We start from the raw sequence: 23,344 nt of genomic DNA, 5'->3' as shown, positions 1-23,344 counted from the left end.
TGTACCAACACATGACCTGCCCACCTAATCCCATGCTCTAAGGAATGGTGGAACAGGGCTCAAAGGGCTGTTCCATGTACCTGTTCTGATATATAGTTGGCTTCCAACCATGTCAGCTTTTTGGAGTAGAGAGGTCCAGATTCCTGCTATCATTTGGTGTGCAGGGTACGCAAGAAAAGATAGTTTTTAAGCTGTAGATAGTTCACAGAACGGAGCCAAAGAGCAGGAAACCGTAACAAGCTCACTTACCCCAAAGGAGATATAAGCTCCAAGCACACTGCCGGCAATCGTGGCGAAACCTCCCGTCATCACGGCATGAATTTCGGATTTGGTCATGTCGGTCAAGTAGGGTCGGATGAGGAGCGGGGCCTCAGTCTGAAAAAGATTGAATGTTCCTTCACCATTGTGTCGCAAGAGCCCTGTGTAGAAGAACAAAAAATACCCCTCTGCCACTTGTGCAATAGATGGAGAAGGTGTGGATCAATTATTGGGGAGGCGATGGCCTACAGCTGTTATCGCTACACTATTAATCCAAAAACTCAGCTAATGTTCTGGGGACCTGGGTTCAAATCCCATCACAGCAGATGGTGGAATTTGATCTTAATTTTAAAAATCTGGAATTAAGAATCTATTGATTACCATTGTTGATTGTCAGAAAAACCCATCTGGTTCATTAATGTCCTCTGGGGAAGGAAATCTGCCGTCCTTACCCGGTCTGGCCTACATGTGACTCCAGAGCCACAGCAATGTGGTTGACTCTCAACTCAAGGTCAAATAGGGATGGGCAATAAATGCTGATCAGCCAGTGACGCCCAAATCCCATGAGTGAATAAGGAAATGAAATTCTTTGGTGTGTGATCAACTGTGATCTTGAATTCTGCCCTTGAGTTTGAAGAATTGTGATGGGTCCTCAAAAGAGGGCAGGGAGAGGGAAAAATGAGAGAAAGCTTCACCTTTGCTTATCTACATACCTGGCCCACAAAGATATTGCCGGCGACACTCAGAGATTCAGTTGCCGATGTCCCCATTGTAACTTGCATCAGCCATGCAATCTGATTGGAAGAAAAACACCCAAGTATGATCGAGGGTTTCACCCAATGAAATTGGAATCAATCGCGGTTTAAGGTGTGGAAGGGTGTTTGTGGTGTTTGGTGGGTTCGCAGAGTGTGATAGGACAGTAATGAGAGACAGCTCACGTGATGGTGGGGATAGACTTTCTGAATGATAGACACCCTACAGTTGGGATGGATATGGGAGTCAAACTCCTCAATGTATCCCTTTGAGACAAAACTATGAGATTCAGTGTGGTCAGAGGGGTGTCAATATCTCAATTAAAGAGAGGGAGAGGAGCTCACATCCAACTAAATTAATCAATTAACAATTTCCTATTCAGTCTTGTTAATGAGCAGGATGGTGGCACAGTGGTTACCGCAGCTGCCTCACAGCACCAAGGTTCAATTCTAGCCTCGGATCGCTGTCTGTGCGGAGTTTGCACATTCTTCCAGTGTCTGCATGGGTTTCCTCCCACAGTCCAAAGATGTGCGGGTTAGGTGCATTGGCCGTGCTAAATTGTCCCTTAGTGTCAGGGGGACTAGCTAGGGTAAATACATGGGATTATGGGGATAGGGTCTGGATGGGATTGTTGTTGGTGCAGACTTGATGGGCTGAATGGCCTCCTTCTGCACTGAGGGGATTCTATGATTGTTTTTAGTCTTAAAGTAAGCTGACGGTTAACATGATAGATGCCTTTAATATTCTGAATGGATTTGATGAAGATATTTCCACTTCTAGGGAAACCAAAATATACATAACAGGTGAAACCTCTTTCCCCAGAGATGGCTTAGAATGTGGAACTTTCTAGCACAAGGAGTAGATAAAGCGTTTGGCTTAGATATATTGCAGGAGAAGCTTGATAGATACATGAGGGGGAAAGATTTTCGGGCATGGTGATTGGGATTGAATGGGATTGGGGGGGATGATCATGTGGAACAGTTGGGCCGAATGGCCTGTTTCTGTGCTGTACCTTAACAATCAGCCATTGCATCGCACCCACGTAGTAGAGAATAGACATCACGCAGCTGAAGAATACTACAATCGGCAATGCCTATGGACACAGAGATGGAAGATGACAAGAAATAAATAGATAATGCAGCAAAACCTCCACGGACTGGAGAACCCGTACATAATCCTCCACTCGCAACAGTTTGAGCAGGATGGGAGGCAATAGTCTAGTGGTATTATCGCTTTACTATTAATCCAGAAACTCAGCTCATGCTCCGGGGACCCGGGTTCGAATCCCGCCACGGCAGATGGTGGAATTTGAATTCAATAAAAGATATCTGGAATTAAGAATCTACTAATGCCCATGAAACCATTGTCACAAAAACGCATCTGGTTCACTAATGTCCTTCAGGGAAGCAAATCTGCTGTCCTTACCTGGTCTGGCCTGCATGGGAGGCAGGGTAGCACAGTGGTTAGCCCTGCTGACTCACAGTGCCAGGGACCCAGGTTCGATTCCTGCCTTGGGTCACTGGCTGTGTAGAGTCTGTACGTTCTCCTCGTGATTTTTCTGAACCCTTCTATCTTGTGGGATGTCCAGTTCCCTGTGTCCAGAGAATGGTGGGTCAAGAATCGACCTGTTCAGTCACATGATGACCCGTGGCAGAAATCCGCGACCCTGAACGGATGCCAGCCTTGAATTGAGTGGCACTGATGAATTTAAAATCACATCCTTCTTTTCAAATCTCTTGAGGATCTCGATTCTTCCTATTGCTGGAATCTCCCCCAACCCCACAATCTCGGTACTCCTCTAATTTTGGCCTCTTGAGAATGCCTAATTTTATTCATTCCAGCATTGGTGGCGGTGTTTTTGTTTTGGTCCCAAGCTCTGGAACATCCTGTCTACCATTCCCTTCCTCTCTACCTCGTGTTGCTCCTTTAAGACGCACCTTAATATCTATGGGCAGGATTTTGCAGCCTCGCTCAATCCGAGATCGGAAAATCCTACCCGAGGTCAACGGACCTTCCCATTGTCTGCCCCTCGCCCGCTCCGATTCCCATGGGGGTCGTGGAGGGAGGCGGCAAAATTCCAGGGTATGTCTTCGGTCTTCTGGCACAGTGGTTAGCACTGCTCCCTCACAGTGCCAGGGATCCAGGTTCAATTCCTGGCTTGGGTCGCTGTCTGTGCGGAGTTTGCACATTCTCCCCGTGTCTGCGTGGGTTTCCTCTGGGTGCTCCAGTTCCCTCCCACAGTCTGAAAGACGTGCTGGTTAGTTGCATTGGCTGTGCTAAATCCTCCCTCAGCCTACAGGCGCCGGAGTGTGGCGACTAGGGGATTTTTACAGTAACTTCATTGCAGTGTTAATGTAAGCCCTACTTGTGACACTAATAAATAAACTCTACGTGACTCCATGTAGACTATCAATTGCAAACCACGGTTCCAAGGTGAATAGGGCTGGGCTACCTCACATCGGAACTACATTTTACAGCTGTCACTGTGGTAACTAACAGCAGCAGCTAGTTCTCGTTGTTAGATAACCAGAATTAAGGTAGAACATAGAACATTACAGCGCAGTACAGGCCCTTCGGCCCTCGATGTTGCGCCGACCAGTGGAACCAATCTAATGACCCTCTAACCTAAACTATTCCAATGTTATCCATATGCCTATCCAATGACCATTTGAACGCCCTTAAAGTTGACAAGTCCACAACCGCTGCAGGCAGGGCATTCCACGCCCTTACTACCCCCTGAGTAAATTACTCAGTGGGTTACATTTTCTAAAAATCCCATCAGATCACCAATTGTTGGCACCATTAGTTCATTACAATATTGCTAATGAGCAACATTTTAATCTGATGCTTTGTTTGTGACAAAAATTTGAACAGGGGAACGATTCTTTCATTACCACCCGCAAATTTCCTGGTGGGTCCAGTCAGGAGAATTGTCTGTCGGTCATTTCGCGGGACTCGTGTTCCCGATGCCTGCGCATCTCCCAGAGAACAGGCGCAGTCGGGATTGCTCTGGAAACCAGCGGGAAGACAGGTAAGTGATTTTAATCTGATTTTAATATGTTTTAGGCATATTTTAAACGTGATTATTGGGTTCAACTTGCAGGTCCTGATTGAATCTCCCACTCCGCCAGGAATACTTCATTCCGGCGGGATTCAGACTGCCTCCCCACGTTCGGGGGGGGGTATCAGTGGAGGGGGGTCGGTCTACTCGGGTGAGGGAGGTAGGGGGATCGCCACTACTGGGGGGAGTGGACGCTCCGGGTCAGGGGACAGGTTGGGGCTGGCTCAGGAATTGTCTTGGGGGCCACGATTGGGCCGTGGCGGGGGGAAGTGCTGGAGGAGCAGCACTATGGGGGTCCCGGGTTGGCCAGTGATCAAGTTGGCCAGCAAACAGGGATTCAGACAGATCGGGACCACTGCACGCGCGCGCAGAGTTCCAGAACTGTCAAACTCCGGCACGAATAAACCCTGATTCCCCCCCGGGTTTTTAATGAGATTCACGAGTGGGACCTCTGCATTGTTCAGAGCGCGGAGATTCGGATCTGAGGCTGCACTGAGAAAACAGTCGTGATCTAGAACAGTGTCAACATGATTGGGGGAATGCCCCCCCAAAATTCACCAGATTAGTGCTAGTAAAGGAGACACATGTTGAAGCTCTCTGTCTTGTACTCATCAGGGCACTTGGGAAGAGTACCAGTATAAAGAGGAAAATAGTCATTTATACTGTGCGAGAAAGAGCGCTGATTGGTTGACAAGTGGACTCAACTGGAGCATTCTCCATGGTAATGCCTCTACCAATCAGAGTTTACTTGTCAATCTAGCAGCACTCTTGGAGTATAAATTGTTGTTCCCTTTTCATTTGGTATTCTTGCCAAACGTCCTGATGAGTGCAAGGTGATAATTTTGTAAAGAAGCCAGGCTGACCCAGATATATATATAAGTCTCCACGCTGTTCTGTCTCCTGGGTGGGTCAAGTGTTTTGACCTCCTGTGTGCTAACTGCCTCCTCCGGGCGAACTTGTTTGTGGGACTGGGAATGCAGTTTGTCCTTGGCCTCTTCATCATCCGGACAGAGCCTGGCTTTCAGGCTTTCAACTGGCTCGGCCAACAGATCCAGGTAGGATGGAAACAACGGGAAAGGATTTGATTTGATTTATTATTGTCACATGTATGAGCATACAGTGAAAAATATTGTTTCTTGTGCGCTATATAGACAAAGTGTACCATTCATAGAGAAGGAAAGGAGAGAGTGCAGATGTAGTGTTACAGTCATAGCTACGGTATAGAGAAAATTTTGAGAGTTCAGTTTTCTCAGCAATATTTAAGTTCTGTATTATCGAGCGACTCGAAGATTGGAAGGAAGTAGCACACTAACCTGGAAAGCGAAGAGGCCATGGATCAATTCATCTCCAAACAGGAAGCTGGATCCTGCCGTTGTATAGTTCAGAAAGATCTGGAAGAATGAGTGAAAGAGATTGAGAGATAAGGCAGGCAGCTGGAACCTTGTTACTGAGGGCTGCAGATAACTACAGGATCACTGAGCCATCACGGTGCCTCAGTCCCTCTCCCTGGAACTTTAACCATCACGGCAATGTCAACCACATTCACACAGTTAATTATTTTGTTGTAAATCCCAGGCCCAGGAATTGGATTAGGTCTGAAACAGGCCATGTTGCGGAGTGTATTCTGGAGGCTGGTGTTTACTCCAGCTTTTAGAGTGTATCCTATAGTGTAGTGTGTATCTCAGGGACCAGTGTGAAACCCAGAGGCTAGTGTGTACCCAAAGACCCGTGTATACCCCAAAGACCCGTGTGTACCCCAAAGACCCGTGTGTACCCCAAAGACCCGCATATTCCTTAGAGACTAGTGCATACCCTAGAGGCCAGTATATCTTATGTGTAACTTAGACACCAGTGTGTACCCCAGAAACTAGTGTGTGTATCCCTGAGGCCAGTGTGTACCCCAGAGACCAGTGTGTAGCCCAGAGACCAGTGTGTACTAAGAGGCCAGTGTGTGTACCACAGGTGCCAGTGCATGTACCCCAGAGACCAGTGTGTACCCCAGAGACAAGTGCATGTACCCCAGAGACCAGTGTGTACCCCAGAGACAAGTGCATGCCCCAGAGACCAGTGTGTACCCCAGAGGCCAGTGTGTACCCCAGAGACCAGTGTGTACCCCAGAGACCAGTGTGTACCCTAAAGATCAATGTGTACCCCAAAGATCAGTGTGTACCCCAAGCACCAGTGTGTGCCTCAGAGGCCAGAATGACCCCAGAGTCCAGCATGTACCCCAGAGACCAGTGTATACCGTAACCAGTGTACCAATGAAAGTACAAAATTATTTCAAAAAATTTGTTGATTTAAAATGCCTTTTTTGGAGGCTGCATCTTATTCTTACTCAGGCTGCACTCTACAGAGGTTTGTGAATGTAGCCCAATCCATCACACAAACCAGCCTCCCACCTATTGACTCTGTCTACACTTCCCACTGCCTCAGAAAAGCAGCCAGCATAATTAAGGACCGCCAAGCACCCCGGGACATTCTCTTTTCCACCTTCTTCCTTTGGGAAAAAGATATAAAAATCTGAGGTCATGTACCAACCAACTCAAGAACAGCTTCTTCCCTGCTGCCTTCAGACTTTCGAGTGGGCCTACCTCACATTAAATTGATCTTTCTCTATACCCTAGTTATGACTGTAACCCTACATCTGCACTCTCTCCTTTCCTTCTCTATGAATGGCACGCTTTGTCTATATAGCGCACAAGAAACAATATTTTTCACTGTGTGCTCATACATGTGACAATAATAAATCAAATCAAATCCTTTCCCGTTGTTTCCATCCTACCTGGATCTGTTGGCCGAGCCAGTTGAAAGCCTGAAAGCCAGGCTCTGTCCGGATGATGAAGAGGCCAAGGACAAACTGCATTCCCAGTCCCACAAACAGAGTTCGCCAGGAAACCTAAACATCAGAGGAGGCAGTTAGCACACAGGAGGTCAAAACACTTGACCCACCCAGGAGACGGAACAGCGTGGAGATTTATATGCATCAGCCTGGCTTCTTTACAAAATTATCATTTTTTAAAAAATAAACAAGTGGCCGGACTGATGAAATGACCACATGGAGCTCGTTCTGGAAGTTCCTGTGACGTTTAAGCATTGAGAAAAGGCTAACACATCAAACCCCTGCAATGTAACACTCCTTGTACTGTACAGTCATTCCAACCAAGTCAACACAATGCTCCAGGGACCCGGGTTCAATTCTGGCCTCGGGTAGCGTTTGCATGTTCTCCCCGTATCTGCGTGGGTTTCCTCTGGGTGCTCTGGTTTCCTCCCACACTCCATCGATGTGCAGTTTAGGTGGATTGCTCATGATAAATTGCCCCTTAGTGTCAGGGGGATTGGCAGGGAATAGGGTGAGATTGTTGTCAATGGAGGCACGAAGGGCTGAATGGCCTCCTTCAGCACTGTAGGGGCTCCATGATGAGAAGACGAGGTGACTGCACCAGCCGGCTCTGGCCAAAGGCAAAGCTATTTTGTGTATCCTCATCTCCAAACTTGTGATAATGGTTCTGGACAGTTAGCAGCTCTAAAACACAGAGGGTGGAATTTTTCCAGGGGTTCGTACGATCCCGCCCCAGGGCCAATGGAATCCGAGTCTTGCCAATGGGTTTTAACAAGGGGCGGGACGGGGGTTCTGATTAGCTGAACCACTTGAACTAAAGCCATTCAGTCACACGACAGAGTGGATAATGAAAGAACATTTGACATGACAACATTCTGATGAGGCAAGGAGGTTTTGGTAGGTTGCGGGAACCGTGGTGCATGAAGGTTGTGGTGAACCTAGTCAGGAAGAAAAGAAAGGCGTATAAAAGGTTCAGAGAGCTAGGAGATGTTAAGGACCTAGAGGAGTATAAGGCTTGTAGAAGGGAACTTAAAAAGGAAATTAGGAGAGCCAGAAGGGGACATGAGAAGGCCTTGGCGGGTAAGATTAAGGAGAATTCCAAAGTGTTCCACAAATATGTGAAGAGTAAAAGGATGAGAAGAGAAGGGATAGGACCTATAAAAGGTGAAGGGGAAAATGTCTGTGTGGAACCGTAAGAAATAGCAGAGGTGCTTAATGAGTACTTTGCCTCGGTATTCACGATGGAAAGTGATCTGGGAGGTTGTACTACAGGTTTGCGGCAGACTGAAAAGATTGAGTATGTGGATGTTAAGAAAGAGGATGCATTGGAACTTTTAAATTCTATCAAGATAGATAAGTTGCTGGGACCAGATGGGATGTACCCCAGGTTACTGTGGGAGGTGAGGGAAATGATTGCAGAGCCCCTGGTGATGATCTTTGCATCGTCGATGGAGACGGGAGAGGTTCCGGTGGATTGGAGGATTGCGGATGTGGTTCCTATTTTCAAGAAAGGGAACAGGGAAAGCTCGGGAAATTACCGACCAGTGAGTCTGACCTCAGTGGTTGGTAAGTTGATGGAGAGGATTCTGAGGGACAAGATTTATGAGCATTTAGAGAAGTTTAGAATGATCAGAAATAGTCAGCACGGCTTTGTCAAGGGCAGGTCGTGCCTTACGAGCCTAGTTGAGTCCTTTGAAAATGTGACTGAACACATTGACGAAGGAAGAGCGGTGGACATGGTTTACATGGACTTCAGCAAGGTGTTTGATAAGGTCTCCATGCAAGACTTCTTGAGAAGGTGAGAGGGCATGGTATCCAAGGGGCTTTGGCCTTGTGGATCCAGAACTGGCTTGCCCGCAGAAGGCAGAGAGTGGTTGTAGATGGGTCTTTTTTCTGCATGGAGGTTGGTCATCAGTAGAGTGCCCCAGGGATCTGTTCTAGGACCCTTGCCGTTTGTCATTTTCATAAATGACCTGGATGAGGAAGTGGAGGGATGGGTTAGTAAGTTTGCCGACGATACGAAGGTTGGTGGTGTTGTGGATAGTCTGGAGGGATGTCAGAAGTTGCAGCATGATGTAGATAGGATGCAAGCCTGGGTGGATAAGTGGCAGATGGACTTCAACGCGGATAAATGTGTAGTGGTCCATTTTGGCAGGAGCAATGGGATGCAGGAGTACAATATCAAGGGTAGGAGTCTTAGCAGTGTAGAGGAGCAGAAGGATCTTGGGGTACGGGTCCAAGGGACTCTTAAATCGGCCTCGCAGGTGGAGGATGTGGTCAAGAAGGTGTATGGTGTACTGGCCTTCATTAATCGAGGGATTGAGTTTAGGAGTCAGGAGGTAATGCTGCAACAGTATTTGAATCTTTTTTTGTGCAGGATCTGTCTTAACTCTCTGTTCCAACCGGTGCCGCTGTGTCTGTATCTGGCAGCCCTGTACTGCTACTGCAGCAGCATAATTGCTCCTAATTGCTACAATGCTGGTTTTAATCTGAACTAATGCTGCTGTGTTATTTTAGTGCTCCCCTAGGGCTTTTGCAGAGTGTGGTTTGATTGGGTTGATTGATAGTAGTATCAGGTGACTGGGTGGAGCTAGGCTTACATGGAGAAATTGAGCTTAGGTGCTGCTTGGAGTTGTTAGAGAGCAGTGCCTCTCTCTCTTTCTCTGTCTCTCGAGTTGGAGACTAGAAACTGGCAGGAAATAAGCCTCTTTCTCTGAGATTCTGCTGGATCTTTCTCTGGAGTCAGCTGTAAGAGATTCAGAAGAAAGGTGCCTGTCTACATCTCTGTCCAGAGGTGTTAAAAGTCTGGAAATCCAGTATCTATGTGAGCATATCTGGTTTTGGTGCTAACTGGTTTTAAAGAACAGATTTATATCCATGAGATATCTCTAAACTGGAATAACAGAGATAGCTAGCTGTTAAGAGCTATACTTTGTTGTGTTTAAGTATTTTAAATGGTAAGCTATGCTAATTATTTTTGTTGTATTCTAACTTGAGGGATATTCGGGGTAGATTCTTTACTCAGAGAGTGGTTGGGGTGTGGAATACACTGCCTGCTGTGATAGTGGAGTTGGACACTTTAGGAATTTTCAAGCGGTTATTGGATAGGCACATGGAGCATACCAGAATTATAGGGAGTGAGATAGCTTGATCTTAGGTTTGTACATAGCTTGGCACAACATTGAGGGCCGAAGGGCCTGTACTGTGCTGTATTGCTCTACATTCTATAACTATTTTTAAATAAAGTTTGGTTTGATAAAAGTTTCCTTCAATCATACCTGGAGCGAAACACCTTATATTCACCTTAATACCAAAATCAAAAGAAAAAGTTAGGGTCCAGGCTAACTTCATAATAAACCCTGGCGTTTCTGACCTGGTCCCTATTCTTCTGAGCTATGTCCAACTCTCTACTGGGATGGCCACTTTGTATTATGACCAACAGTGCCATTCCAGAGTTGCTGAACTTTCTAGCTCCCTCTAATCAGCCAGATGTTCCACACCATTGTAGATTCATAGAATCCTTACAGTGCAGAAGGAGAACATTTGGCCCATCGAGTCTGCACCAACAACAATCCCACCCAAGCCCTATCCCTGTAACCCCACACATTTACCCTTATAATACCCTCTGACAATAAGGGTCAATTTAGCACGGCAAATCAACCTATCCCGCACATCTTTGGACTGTGGGAGGAAACTGGAGCACCCGGAGGAAACCCACACAGCCACGGGGAGAACGTGCAAACTCCACACAGACAGTGACCCGAACCGGGAATCGAACCTGGTTTCCTGGCACTGTGAGGCAGCAGTGCTAACCACTGTGCCATCATACTGGCCACACCTTGGGGAAAATGTTTTGCGCAGAACAAAGGCCTCGCTGGGAAAATTGTCTGAGCCTCTGATCTCCATCCATTGTGTCTGTGTAATCACTCTCATCAGCTCCCCCCCCCCCACCACTCTCCCCCTGACCACAGTGACAGGCCCTCCTGGAATTGGGATGGATTTGGCAGATCCCTATGGGGAAGAGGTGACTCACCGACAGAGGGCTCTTGGAGAAGATGAAGAGTAAGAAGACCAGCAGGCACAATCCTCCGAAGGAAATCAACTGCTCTGGCCTTTTAGCTGTGTCAATGGCCAGCCAGACAATCAATCCTGCCAAAGCGAGCAAAGCAAATATCCTGCCAGGAAGAAACCAGCGTAAAGTCAACAGCGGGCCTGATTCTTTACTTAAAACATAATTCGTTTCGCTGTTTCAGAGAATGAGGTCCAACACCATGAGGTAGCCTGTCCTTGGTGTGTGTGCCCACTTGACTGCACGGTGCCGTACTGAGGGAGTGCAGCACTGCTGGAGGTGCTCACCTTCAGGTGAGATGTTAAGCTCAAGTCTCAAGGCCTGAATTTTACCGGCCATCCCGCCATGGGAATTGGAGCAGGCGAGGGGCGGACAATAAGAGAGTCCATTGAGCTCGGGTGAGATGTTCTGATTTTGGGAGGCATGGCTTGAAAATCACAGCCCAATTGTCTGTAAAAGATCTCAGGGCACTATCTGGACAAAGAGCAAGGAGATTCCTCACCAATATTTATCACAACAGAGAAGAAACAGATAGGCATGTCCTACTAGGATGTCCTGTAGGCATGAACAGATACTGTTGTCCTGCAAGTCTCTTTTATATCATTCAGTGGGATCAAGGTAGATACTACAAGTTTAAAACCCAGCTTTTTTTAAATACATTCGCGGGACTGGGCCAGTATTGCCCATCCCTAGATGTGCGAGAGCAGTTCAAAGTCAACTACATTCCTGTGGCTTGGGAATCACATGTAGGCTAGACCATGCAAGGACGGCAGATTTCCTTCCCTAAAGGACAGTAGTGAACCAGATGGGTTTTTCCAACAATTGTTCCGTGGTCATCAGCAGATTCTTAGTTCCAGATATTTTTTATTGAATTCAAATTCCATCTGCCGTGGTGGGATTTGAACCCAGGTCCCCAGAGCATTAGCTGAGTTTCTGGGTTAATACTGTAGCAATAATACCACTAGGCCATTGTCTCCCCTCCACCCCAACACGAGAAGGTTTCATTTGACTTGGAAGTGACTTACCCTTTAAACCACCTGGAATACTTCTGGAAGCAGGACGACACAGGGCTGAAGAACCTAATGATCTGTTTTCCCAAGTGCCTCTTTACAAGGTCATAAATGACGAAGAAAACAACCACACAGGTCATGACGAGGAGGGCGAGAGCTCGCTGGAAGTTGAATATGCAAGCGGCAATGAGGAATGCTAAAAAGACTGGGTCGGAGAGTAACAGAACAAAAACATTAAGTGATTTTTTTTTTCCTTTTCGTTTCTTAAAAAATTCTTTTCAAAGACAATCTGAACCTCTCCTTGAAGTGAAGCAACATTGTCATTAATGGCTGGGAGGAATTCGCAATGAATCATTCAGAGTGGAGATAGGTTGCCCGCTGGGCTGCGTCACGTTTTACCATCTTCATGAACCAGAGTAGCAGCAAAGAAGGGGATAGAAGGAAATAAATCCTGGATTCCTCTGCCTCATGGGACATCCAGCTCCCTGTGTCCAGAGAATGGTGGGTTAGGAATCAACCTGTTCAGTCACACAGCATCCCCGTGGCAGAAACTCGCAACCCTGAGCGGACGCCAGCCTCGAACCGCGTGGCAGCGATGATTTTAAAATTTGCATCCTTCTTTTCAAATCCCTCGAGGATTTTGATCCTCCCTATCGCTGTAATCTCCACAATCTCTGTACTTCTCTTATTCTGGCCTCTTGAGAATGCCTAATTTTATTCACTCCTGATGGGCTGTGCTTTTGGTTGGCTCCTTAAGCTCTGGAACGCCCTTCCTACCTCTCTCTGCCTCACTACCTTGTGTTACTCCTTTAAGACACACCTTAATATTTATGGGAGACATACAAGGCAGGTTTTTTACACAGGGCTTGGTGGGTGCCTGGAACTCACTGCCGGGGGGAGGTAGTGGAAACGGATGCGGTAGTGACTTTTAAGGGGCATCTGGACAAACACATGAATAGGATGGGAATAGAGAAATATGGTCCCCGGAAGGGTAGGGGGGTTTTAGTTCAGCCAGGCAGCATGGTTGATGCAGGGTTGGAGGGCCGAAGGGCCTGTTCCTGTGCTGTAATTTTCTTTGTTCTTTGAGGTTTGAAAATCCCGCTGGAGGTCAACAGATTTTCCCATTGTCCACCCCTCTGCTCCGATTACTGTGGCGGGCAGGCGGGTGCGGGGGGGGGGGGTGGGGGGGTAGATAGTAACATTCCAGTGTATATCTTTGGTTTGGTCATCTGACATGGTGGCACAGTGGTTAGCACTGCTGCCTCACAGTGCCAGGGACCCAGGTTCGATTCCCAGCTTCGGCCATTGAGTGTGTAGGGTTTGCACATTCTCCCCGTATCTGCGTGGGTTTCCTCCTGGTGCTCCGGTTTCCTCTCTCAGTTCGAAAGATGCGCTGGTTAGGGTGCATTGGCTGTGCTAAATTCTCCCTCAGTGTACCCGAACAGGTGCTGGAGTGTGGCGACTAGGGGATTTTCACAGTGACTTCATTGCAGTGTTAATGTAAGCCAACTTGTGACACTAACAAATAAATGTTGAACTCGCTCCTTATGTGGCCTGGTGTCAGACCTGATTTTATAGTGCTGCTGCTCTGGATGTTAGATAAATGAGAATATGTTGTTGTAGATGTTAATATGAGGCAGTTTGGACCTATTTGGACCTCTGTTTGCACCAATAGAGGAACAGTTCCCATTGCGCTGCCCTAACCTCCCTCTCCCGCTACTCTCAGAGATGTTCTGAGTGAGGCCTACTCAGCAGGAGTATAACGCGGAGCCTACTTGAGATGGAAAACTCTATAAAAATATTCCGAATGGGGTGAGTGAAGACTGTCCCAAGTTGCAATTCATAAAAGAGCGAAATTTTCACCTTGTCACTGGGAGCAGAACCAAAATCCAGAATGCAATTTACTGAGTTGACCTCTGACCCCAGTCAGGAACACTTACGTGAAATGATTACGAACAGGATGATACATTTGACCCGAGTAGAGTGAGCTTCGTACACTGTCTTTGCTTTTGAGAAAAACTTGGAAACTTTACTGAAAAAGAGAAGTGTCATATGTCAACCGGTCATTCAGAGTGAAGGATTCTAGATGATTCTATGACCTGAGTAACTTTTGAGATGCTGAACTGAAAACTTGTGTCTCTAGGAATCATCTCATTGCATCAAAGCCAAACAGTAACAGATTATGAGGAGCAGGAACAGAGTGGATAGTCAGAAGCTTTTTCCCAGGGTGGAAGAGTCAATTACTAAGGGGCACAGGTTTAAGGTGCGAGGGTCAAGGTTTAAAGGAGATGTACAAGGCAAGTTTTTTTACACAGAGAGTGATGGGTGCCTGGAACTCGCTGCCGGGGGAGGTAGTGGAAGCGGATACAGTAGTGACTTTTAAGGAGCGTCTTGACAAATACATGAATAAGATGGGAATAGAGGGATATAGTCCCTGGAAGGGTGAGGGGCAGCATGGTTGGTGCAGGCTTGGAGGGCCGAAGGGCCTGTTCCTGTGCTGCAATTTTATTTAGAACATAGAAAAACTACAGCACAAACAGACCCTTCAGCCCACGAGTTGTGCCGATGATATCCATACCTACTAGGCTTATGTATAACCCTCAATTCTATTAAGTCTCATGTACTCATCCAGAAGTCTCTTGAAAGACTCCATCGAATTTGCCTCCACCACCACTAAAGGCAGCCGATTCCACTCACCCACCACCCTCTGAGTGAAAAACTTACCCCTGACATCTCCTCTGTAGCTGTGCCCCAGCACCTTAAACCTGTGTCATTTCATAGCAAACATTTCAGCCCTTTTTTGTTCTTTTTTCTTTAGCAGGATGTCAACACTTCAGTTGTGTTGCGAGGTCAACTGGTTACCACCCGGAGGGTCCCCTCTTGCCCACCTTCCTCCAATCCGATGCCCGCTCCATCAGGCGAAGATGAGGCAATCCTCCAGCCAAGCAGCAGAAATATTGCCCTCTCCTGACACGAGAGACCAGCTACAGAATTATAGAATGTTGACACAGGAGGAGGCTATTTAACCCATCATATCCCGTGCTGGCTCTTTGAAGTAGGGCAGCACAGTAGCACAGTGGTTAGCACTGCTGCCTCACAGCGCTGGGTTCGATTCCTGGCTTGGGTCACTGTCTGTGTGGAGTCTGCACATTCTCCCCGTGTCTTGCATGGGTTTCCTCCGGGTGCTCCGGTTTCCTCCCACAGTCCAAAAGACATGTGGGTTAAGTGCATTGGCCATGTTAAATTGCCCCTTAGTGTCCCGGGATGCTTAGGTTAGAGGAATTAGTGGGGTAATATGTGGGGTTGTGGGGAAACTCAATGGACCGAATGGTCTACTTCTGCACTGTAGGGATTCTACAATTCTATTAAAAAGTTGACCTAGTGCCAATCAAAGAACAAAGAACAACACAGCACAGGAAACAGGCCCTTCGACCCTACAAGCCCACACCGTCCATTTTAACACTCAGTGAGTGCCCTATTCAAGTCTTTCTTCTACCTATGACTTTTGTCTACAATCACCTGTCTTTTCCCTGTAATCCTGTCCCCAGGCAGGGGATTCCAGATCCTAACTCACTCCGTGAAGAAGTGCATTGCTGCACTTGCTGCTTAACTGTTGGATCTGGTTCTTGTTCCTTCGATCAATGGGGTCAGTTTCTCCCGATTCTCCATATTCCTCAGGATTTTGAACACCTTGATTGAGTCTCCTCTCATCCTTTGCTTCTCCAAGGAAAGTGGCCCAACTTCTCCAATCTATCCATGCAACTGGAGTGCCTCGTTCCTGGAACCATTCTCAAGAATCTTTTCTGCACACTCTCTAATGCCTTCACATCTTTGCCTTGAAATAGACACAGTACTCTAGTTGAGGCTAAACTAGTGTTTTATACAGGTTTATTTTGCCACTATTTATGAAGCCTAAGATCCCGTATGCTTTATTAATAACATTCTCAACTAGTCCTGCCACCCTCTTAAAGTTTATTTATTAGTGTCACATGTAGGCTTATATTAACACTGCAATGAAATTACTATGAAAATTCCCCCCGTAGCCACACTCTGGCACTTGTTCGGGTACACTGAGGGAGAATTTAGGACAGCCAATTCACCTAGCCAGCATGTCTTTTGGACTGTGGGAGGAAACTGGAGCACCTGGAGGAAACCCACGCAGACACAGGGAGAAGGTGCAGATTCTGTACAGACAGTGACCCAAGCTGGTAAACGAACCTGGGTCTCTGGCACTGTGAGGCAGCAGTGCCAAACACTGTGCCACCGTGTTGCCCCTGTAAGCACATATACCCTGCACTGCTCTTGCACCCCTTTGGATTTGGACCTCTTATTTTATGTTTCCTCTTTGAACTTTTCTTCTGAAAATGAATCATAGAACATAGAACACTACACAAACAGGCCCTTCGGCCCACAAGTTGCGCCGATCATTTCCATACCTACCAGGCCTATCTATAACTCTTAATCCCATTAAATCCCATGTGCTCATCCAGAAGTCTCTTAAAAGACCCCAACGAGTTCACCTCTACCACCTCTGACGGCAGCCGATTCCACTCACTCACCACCCTCTGAGTGAAAAACTTACCCCGGACATCTCCTCTGTACCTGCTCCCTAGCACCTTAAACCTGTGCCCTCTCGTAGCGACCATTTTAGCCCTGGGAAATAGCCTCTGAAAATCCACCCTATCTATACCCCTCAACATCTTATAAACCTCTGTCAGCCCGCCTCTCAACCTTCGTCTCTCTAGGGAGAAAAGATCGAGCTCCCTCGACCTAAAAGTCCATACTTTTCTGTATTAAATTACATCCTGTCTGCCCATTCCACTAACTTGTCCCATGTGATGTCCTGCACACAATTCACAGTACTCCTAAGTGATGCAAATAGCCTAAATCATTATCCCTTCTTGTCAATCTTAAACTCATTCAAGTATCTGAACTACCTCCTTTCACACTATGATCTGGGCAGAACTTTCTTACCGTAGAATCCCTACAGTACATAAGGAAACCATTCGGCCCATTGAGTCTGAACGGACTACAATCCCACCCAGGCCCCACTCCTGTAACCCCACACATTTACCCTGCTAATCCCACTGACTCTGAGGGTCAATTTAGCACGGCCAATCCACCTAACCCGCACATCTTGGGACAGTGGGAGGAAACTGGAGCGCTCAGAGGAAACCCATGCAGACACTGGGGGTTGGGGCGGAATGTGCAGACTCCACACTGATTGTCACCCAAGGTTGGAATCGAACCTGGGTCCCTGGCACTGTGAGGCAACAGTGTTAACCACTGTGCCACCATGCCGTCCTTGTTAAAGACAGATTCAAAGGGATGAATTTCCCTGCTCTGTCCACCATGGGAATCACAGCAGGCGAAGGCTAGATCGTGGAAAGGTGTGTTGAACTCACGTGGGATTTTCCAGTTTCAGAGCGGCTGGAAAACTGTGCGCAAAGTATTATGAGCACAGGTCGCATTGCCTTGACTTGTGTTCTCCTACATCGAGAAGGGGGACCTGACCAGGAAGTTCCCAGATATTGAAAGGATTAGATCGATATGAAGAAGCTAAATGAGATGGCGCAATCTTAGGTTGAGATTTTCCAGGCCCTGTGGTGTATTTTCTGGTGGCGGGGGTGGTTCACTATTGGCTCTGTTGGCGAGATTTTCCAGTCCCGTCAATGGCCTTTTGCATGGCTCATCTGTTCTGCTGCTGGGGAACTCACCATTGGGGGTGAGGGGGGTGTGGGGAGGTCAACCTTTGGTGGGACTGGAAGACTCAGCCAGCAGGCGAGACTGGAAAACCCTGCCTTTTAAATGCGGTCGGAGTTCCTCAGAACGGCCTTCCTCTCACAGAGGGGAATGGAACTGTAGATCGCACTTTCCCTACTTGGAGTCTTTGAATGCTGGGGCAATTGGAGAAATGACCCAGGGGTCTTGTTGGGTGAGGAGTATGGAACGCAAGCAGGAAAACGGGGATGAGGTACAGATCAACCCTGATCTAACGGAAATGTGGAGCTGGCTAGAGGGTATGAAGGACCTCTTCCTGTCTGGAATGTTCCGATAGTCCTTCCAGGGGACACCATGCTAGTACTTTAAGCAAAGAACTTAAGATTCCATTGGTTTCTACCTCAGGATTTTGGAATTCCTTTTCCTTTCAGGAGACGGAGACTCTATGTCACCGGTGTGACTGGCTTGTATGTCTTCCTGTGGGGACAAATCACAAATGTCCCGTTAAAGTTAACAATCTCACTCTGACTGCAGGCGGTCAAAGAGATCTGAAGGACAAATCGAACCACTTACCTGCATTTCAAAGCCCAGGTTTTCCACACCGTCCTTATCTTTGCTTCCATTCTTGTCCATTTCCGCAATTCACCGCAGCGCACTGTAAAAAAAATACAATAATTAAAGGAAAATAGTCACATGTCAGAACTGCAGAGGGCAACAGAGTTTAAGAATCTTGACAATCCAGAAAGGGGCCATTTGGCCCATCAAGTCTGCACTGACTCTCTGAAGAGCAGTTTTTTACCCGCACATTTATCCCATTAGTCCACCTAACCTACACATTTTGGGACATTAAGGGGCAATTTAGCATGGCCAAGTCCCTTAATCTACACATCTTGGGACACTAGGGCAATTTAGCATGGCTAATCCATCTAATCTACACTTCCTGAGACACTAAGGAGCAATTTAGCATTGTGAGCAATAGGTAAAGATGCTGTTAACACATATATCTGTACAGCATAGAGAAATAGCTTAAAGTTAGGTAGACTGGATATAGCCAGGCACATTGATAACCCACATTATGGAAACAACTGTGAGTTTAGTCACAAACGTAGGGCATAAGGTTCGATGCTGCTAACACAGCAATAGTTAGGGATAATAAAAAAACTGCCTGTGGTGTGGAGATAACATCAGAGGTGTGATGTGCAGTGAAGCATACACCACATCCTGAAGGAATGTAAAAGGCCCAAGTTACAAAAAGCAAATGGTCTGCAAGATGTGTTGTTTTTACAACTAAGCATAAAAGGGGGAAAAGGTCACTGAGATAGTCGGGACAGCAGCGATTAAGTTGGCAAAGGATTGATTACCGCCAATCTGAACTGGACATGTAACAGTGTTGGAAAAGATGGATGAGTTTGCTAATGCACTCTTGTGATAACAGGAGACATTGTTAGATGGGGAATAGAGGGGATGGAAACTTGAGAGGCACCTCGAGCCAATAGGGGAATGACAACACATAGATGGGACAGAGACCACCAATTAGGGGAGAACAACACATTGCAAAGCCATTACAATGCTTGTAAAAAAAGTATAAAATGTGCTGCAAATCTATGTAAGGTGTGCCTATTTTATTGGACACCTGGTCTTGCAAGAACGTTAAATAAAATATCTTGCTCCTTCAGAACTTGACTTGACTAAATTGTTTGACTGTGAGCTGCGTTTCTCACAATTGGGGGCTCGTCCGGGATCCTAACATCCCTGGTAGGGAGGTTGCCGGTGACGACTGGGAAGACGCGTCCCGTTCCACATTGAACGGTCCCAGGTGCTCATCGGTGGGCCTCTCTGCCACTGACTGTTGAGAATCCTAGGAAAGTTGTTCTGAACGAGTAAGGGGGAAACGATAGGCACCGTCGTGTGGTCGGGCAACGCTGTGCACGGACCAAGGTAAGAAAATTGACTTTTAAGTATTGCCTTGGCGACCGGGTCGTGGTAGGTAAACCATGGAAAAATGGGGGTAGTTGGAAGAAGTCCCCCGGGAAAGGTGCCGGGATTGGGGCCCCAGGGAACATCCCTCCAGAAAGTCCGTTGGGAAGGATGTTGGGATTCTAGTACTCGTACTAGGGATAGAAACAAGACGACAATGATAAAATATTGTTGTTTTGTTTGGGTGAAGGAACCAATCAGAAGTCCGTCCGTCTTCAGACCAAAGTACAGTTCGGATGAGGATTGGGTTTGTCAGATTCTTAATATACATGTGAGACAGAAGCAGCCGGCGTCCCAGAAAGAAATTGACTATGCAAGTTGCTGGATAATGTTAATTTAAGGGCTGCGGGGGAGGTCCAACAACACCTAGTATGTGATGAGGGAGCAGAGGAAAGTAGAATAAGGGAGGTGCCCCTAGAGGCACTGGAGTTTGTGGATGGGTCACAAAGTATATAGATGGATCAGCATGAATGGGATGGATCTACAATTGGTCTGAGCAGAAAGAGTAGAGAGAAGTATGTCAGTGGAACTGGGAACCCTGACATGGGCTTTTACTGAGGTGCGGGGAGAACGCTAATAGCGGTTATGTATTTGGAATTGTGCATGACTATATGACTGTTTGAGGGAGAAAGGGATTTGTCACGACATGAGGCACCCGAATCAAACATGGTCAAATTTATTAGAGGCCAGTGAGCTCCCATCAGTAAAGGGTTAAAAAGAGACAAGCAGGCTGACTCTGTATGGTACAGAGAGAGAGAGAGAGGGTGTAACTGTGTAATTGAGACCCTCATGTGATGTAATAGGTATAGCCAATCAAAGTGAATTGCTTTAAGTTTACTAAATTATGTAGGGATCGGACAGAGATTTGAATTCTGCCAAGTGGGAAAGGTGGCATTACATTGCATCTTAAAGTTGTAAGGAGAGTTAACCATTTAGGCACACAGTAGATTTGATTTTGTACTTGCCTGTGTTGGTTACAAAGGCAGAGCTGTAGAAATAATTAAACATGTAGATTGCACATTAGAATGCTTTCAGTATTTCTTCGTGCATCTGTGTTCCAAGTGATGTTTTGTTTTATTGTACCAGAATTGTAAGAATGTGCAAGGGTCTTGATTTAGTGAGGATATTTAAAGGTGATAAAAATAAATCTTATTTTGGATTTTCTGAATCAGGCTTTTGTTAAATAAACTGCTGTACTTTGACTCACAATTAGTCTCAGAGGTATCTTTACCGACAAGAATTGGTGCTGAAACCTGGGATCTGTTTACGGGTCCGGTTGAATGGCCACAACCGGAGCTCCGGAATAGATTACCGAATTTAAGGGAGTGAATCAAAGTACAGTAGGTGCACATCTGTGATGAAAGAGTGTGAAAGTGTGTGAGAGGTCTGAGCTGAGCACGTACAGACAAGGAGGCATCTGTCTTTACACCCAGCCTTAGACCAGTTGTTAAGACGGGTAGCCCCCTACGCGAAGCTCAGGAGTTTGAAGTGGGTGTAAAGGCTGGAGAAGGATGCCTGGGATGTGATGTTCAGACGTGAGTAAGAAAGAATCTGTCTGAGTTATCACCGGAGTAGAGGGAAAGCCGGCTTAATGAAAAAAAAGGACAGAACTAAGATAATTGGAATTCTCTTAGTTTGAATTAATTAAACAGGTTTAAACTGGATTAATTGAACACATCTCAGTCTTGGGTAAAAAAAAATTGGGCTGACAACAAGGAGAGAATTAAAACGTCAGAATCACAGATTAGAGAGTTAGAAAAGAGAAACCAAACAAAGAAAATAGCAGTATTGTTAATACATCAGTTAGCTGGACTAATTGAACAAGTAGGCACTTCCACTAAGAAGTGGAGTGAGGATAAAAAAGATTAAGGAATTAGAATTCAGAGTAAGGGAACTAGAGAAACAAAAACCAAGTGTTAGAAGACTACTGCAGGGGGACATCACCTCCCTCCCCCAGCAGTATGACCATGAAACTCACAGCGCCTGGGGGCGACTTTAATACTGAGGAGAAGGCCTGTAACCTTGCTCCGGTAACGAGGGGAGGAACAGTGAATAATCCATTGACCAATTTAAATACTTCACACCAGGGAAAGACATCAGATCCTAGTGTCACTGGGAAAACTCCAGCCCTGGAGTTCAAAGGCCAAATTTTGGTATTATCATAGTCCCACAAAGTATTTATAGTATTAGATATAGCTAACGAGTTCTCGTCCATCCCCTTGAACTTGAACTCACAGGATAAGTTTTTCTTTATAGTAGACGATAAGCACAGGTGTTATATTTGGGACATTTAATATCCCAAGGGATCAAGGAGAGGCCCGTGGACAGGCTAACCGATGAAATAGCAAAAGAAGCAGCCCTAAACCCACAACCAATTAGGATGCGGGCCCTTATTTCCCTAATGCCCCGTGGAGCGAATCCAATCTTTACAGAAAAGGAAAAAGAGGAGCTGACTGAGATGGGAGCTAGGGAAACTGAGGAAGGAAAATGGGTACTGCCAGATGGAAGAGAAATGGTAAATAAACAAGTAATGGGGGAAATCATGGCCCACTTACATCAGGGGAGTACTCGAACAAATAGTGCCTAGATATGGTTTGGTAGAGAATGTAGATTCTGATCAGGGAAGACATTTTACATCAAAAGTGCTACAAGGGATAATGAAAGGATTAGGAATATCATGGGATTTTCACACACCCTGGCATCCACCCTCCTCTGGACGGGTGGAACGAATGAACCAGACCCTTAAAAAGCATTTATCTAAGCTGATAATAGAAACGAAACTCCCTTGGACTAAGTGCTTACCAATAGCACTTTTGCGTATTCGTACAGCTCCTTGAAAGGATTTGGGTTTATCCCCCTCTGAAATGCTGTTTGGACTGCCTTATATGGGAGCAGTCGGGGAGTTACTGGTTCCTGAAATGAATGATCAATTTGTAAAGAAATATATACTGGGTCTGTCCTCCTCGATATCTTCCCTTAGGAAACAAGGATTATTGTCGCAGACTCCACCCCTCGACTTCACAGTACATACAATCCAACCAGGAGATTGGGTCCTGGTAAAGTCATGGAAAGAAACTAAGCTGCAACCGGAATGGGAGGAACCATATCAAGTACTCCTAACAACTGAGACAGCAATCAGGACTGCTGAAAAGGGGTGGACACATCATACTAGAATCAAGGGACCGGTAAAACCTCCAGATAATTCCAATACGTGGATGGTCAAACCGACTGAAGAACCTTTGAAGCTGAAATTTAAAAGACTCTAAGTAATTAATTTTTAGTAGCGGCGTGAGCACGGGAAAGGAACTGTTTTGAATTAAGTTCTCTCCTGAAAGGTAACGGGGAAGGGATAGAATGGAAGGGATAATCTGGATAATGCTCTCCTTCCTCTTGTCCCAGGGAGTCCTTTCAAGTATGGGATATAATTCAGATAAGTTAGAAGAGGAAAAGGGAAACACTATGAGCTCAGTTACAGTTCTGGATCTCCCTACAACACAGGTGGTAGAGACAGACCTGTGTTCTTTGGTAGTATGTGGAGATCTGGTGAGCCAGCGAAAATATTCGGTAGAATCCTTACAATTTTATGCCGACGGAAAGTATCCTTGGGGTAAACTCCCTTCCATAATATCCCTTCATCAGAAACATATGCAGCCAAA

The 23,344-nt window shown here is 46.4% G+C and overlaps 1 protein-coding gene across 1 annotated transcript in view; it reads right to left on the bottom strand.

Moving 5' to 3' along the window:
• slc28a1 (solute carrier family 28 member 1) overlaps window positions 1–23,344 on the bottom strand; it is a 60,092-nt gene that overhangs the window by 23,522 nt on the left and 13,226 nt on the right. The window contains exons 2-11 of the mRNA XM_080216042.1: window positions 18,285–18,366; window positions 18,112–18,188; window positions 13,931–14,022; window positions 12,006–12,195; window positions 10,945–11,086; window positions 6,855–6,968; window positions 5,386–5,463; window positions 2,024–2,104; window positions 972–1,052; window positions 250–375 (exon numbers count right to left, since the gene is read on the bottom strand). Coding sequence (XP_080072168.1) covers window positions 250–375; window positions 972–1,052; window positions 2,024–2,104; window positions 5,386–5,463; window positions 6,855–6,968; window positions 10,945–11,086; window positions 12,006–12,195; window positions 13,931–14,022; window positions 18,112–18,188; window positions 18,285–18,344 — 1,041 coding nt within the window. The 5' untranslated portion in view covers window positions 18,345–18,366. The remainder of the gene's footprint in view (window positions 1–249; window positions 376–971; window positions 1,053–2,023; window positions 2,105–5,385; window positions 5,464–6,854; window positions 6,969–10,944; window positions 11,087–12,005; window positions 12,196–13,930; window positions 14,023–18,111; window positions 18,189–18,284; window positions 18,367–23,344) is intronic.

This window comes from Carcharhinus amblyrhynchos, chromosome 32 (genome assembly GCF_965287045.1).
Source record: "Carcharhinus amblyrhynchos chromosome 32, sCarAmb.v2.hapA, whole genome shotgun sequence".
In the NCBI taxonomy this organism is placed as follows: domain Eukaryota; kingdom Metazoa; phylum Chordata; class Chondrichthyes; order Carcharhiniformes; family Carcharhinidae; genus Carcharhinus; species Carcharhinus amblyrhynchos.
Note: the sequence above shows the minus strand (reverse complement) of the source record. Positions and strands in the feature narration are given on the sequence as shown.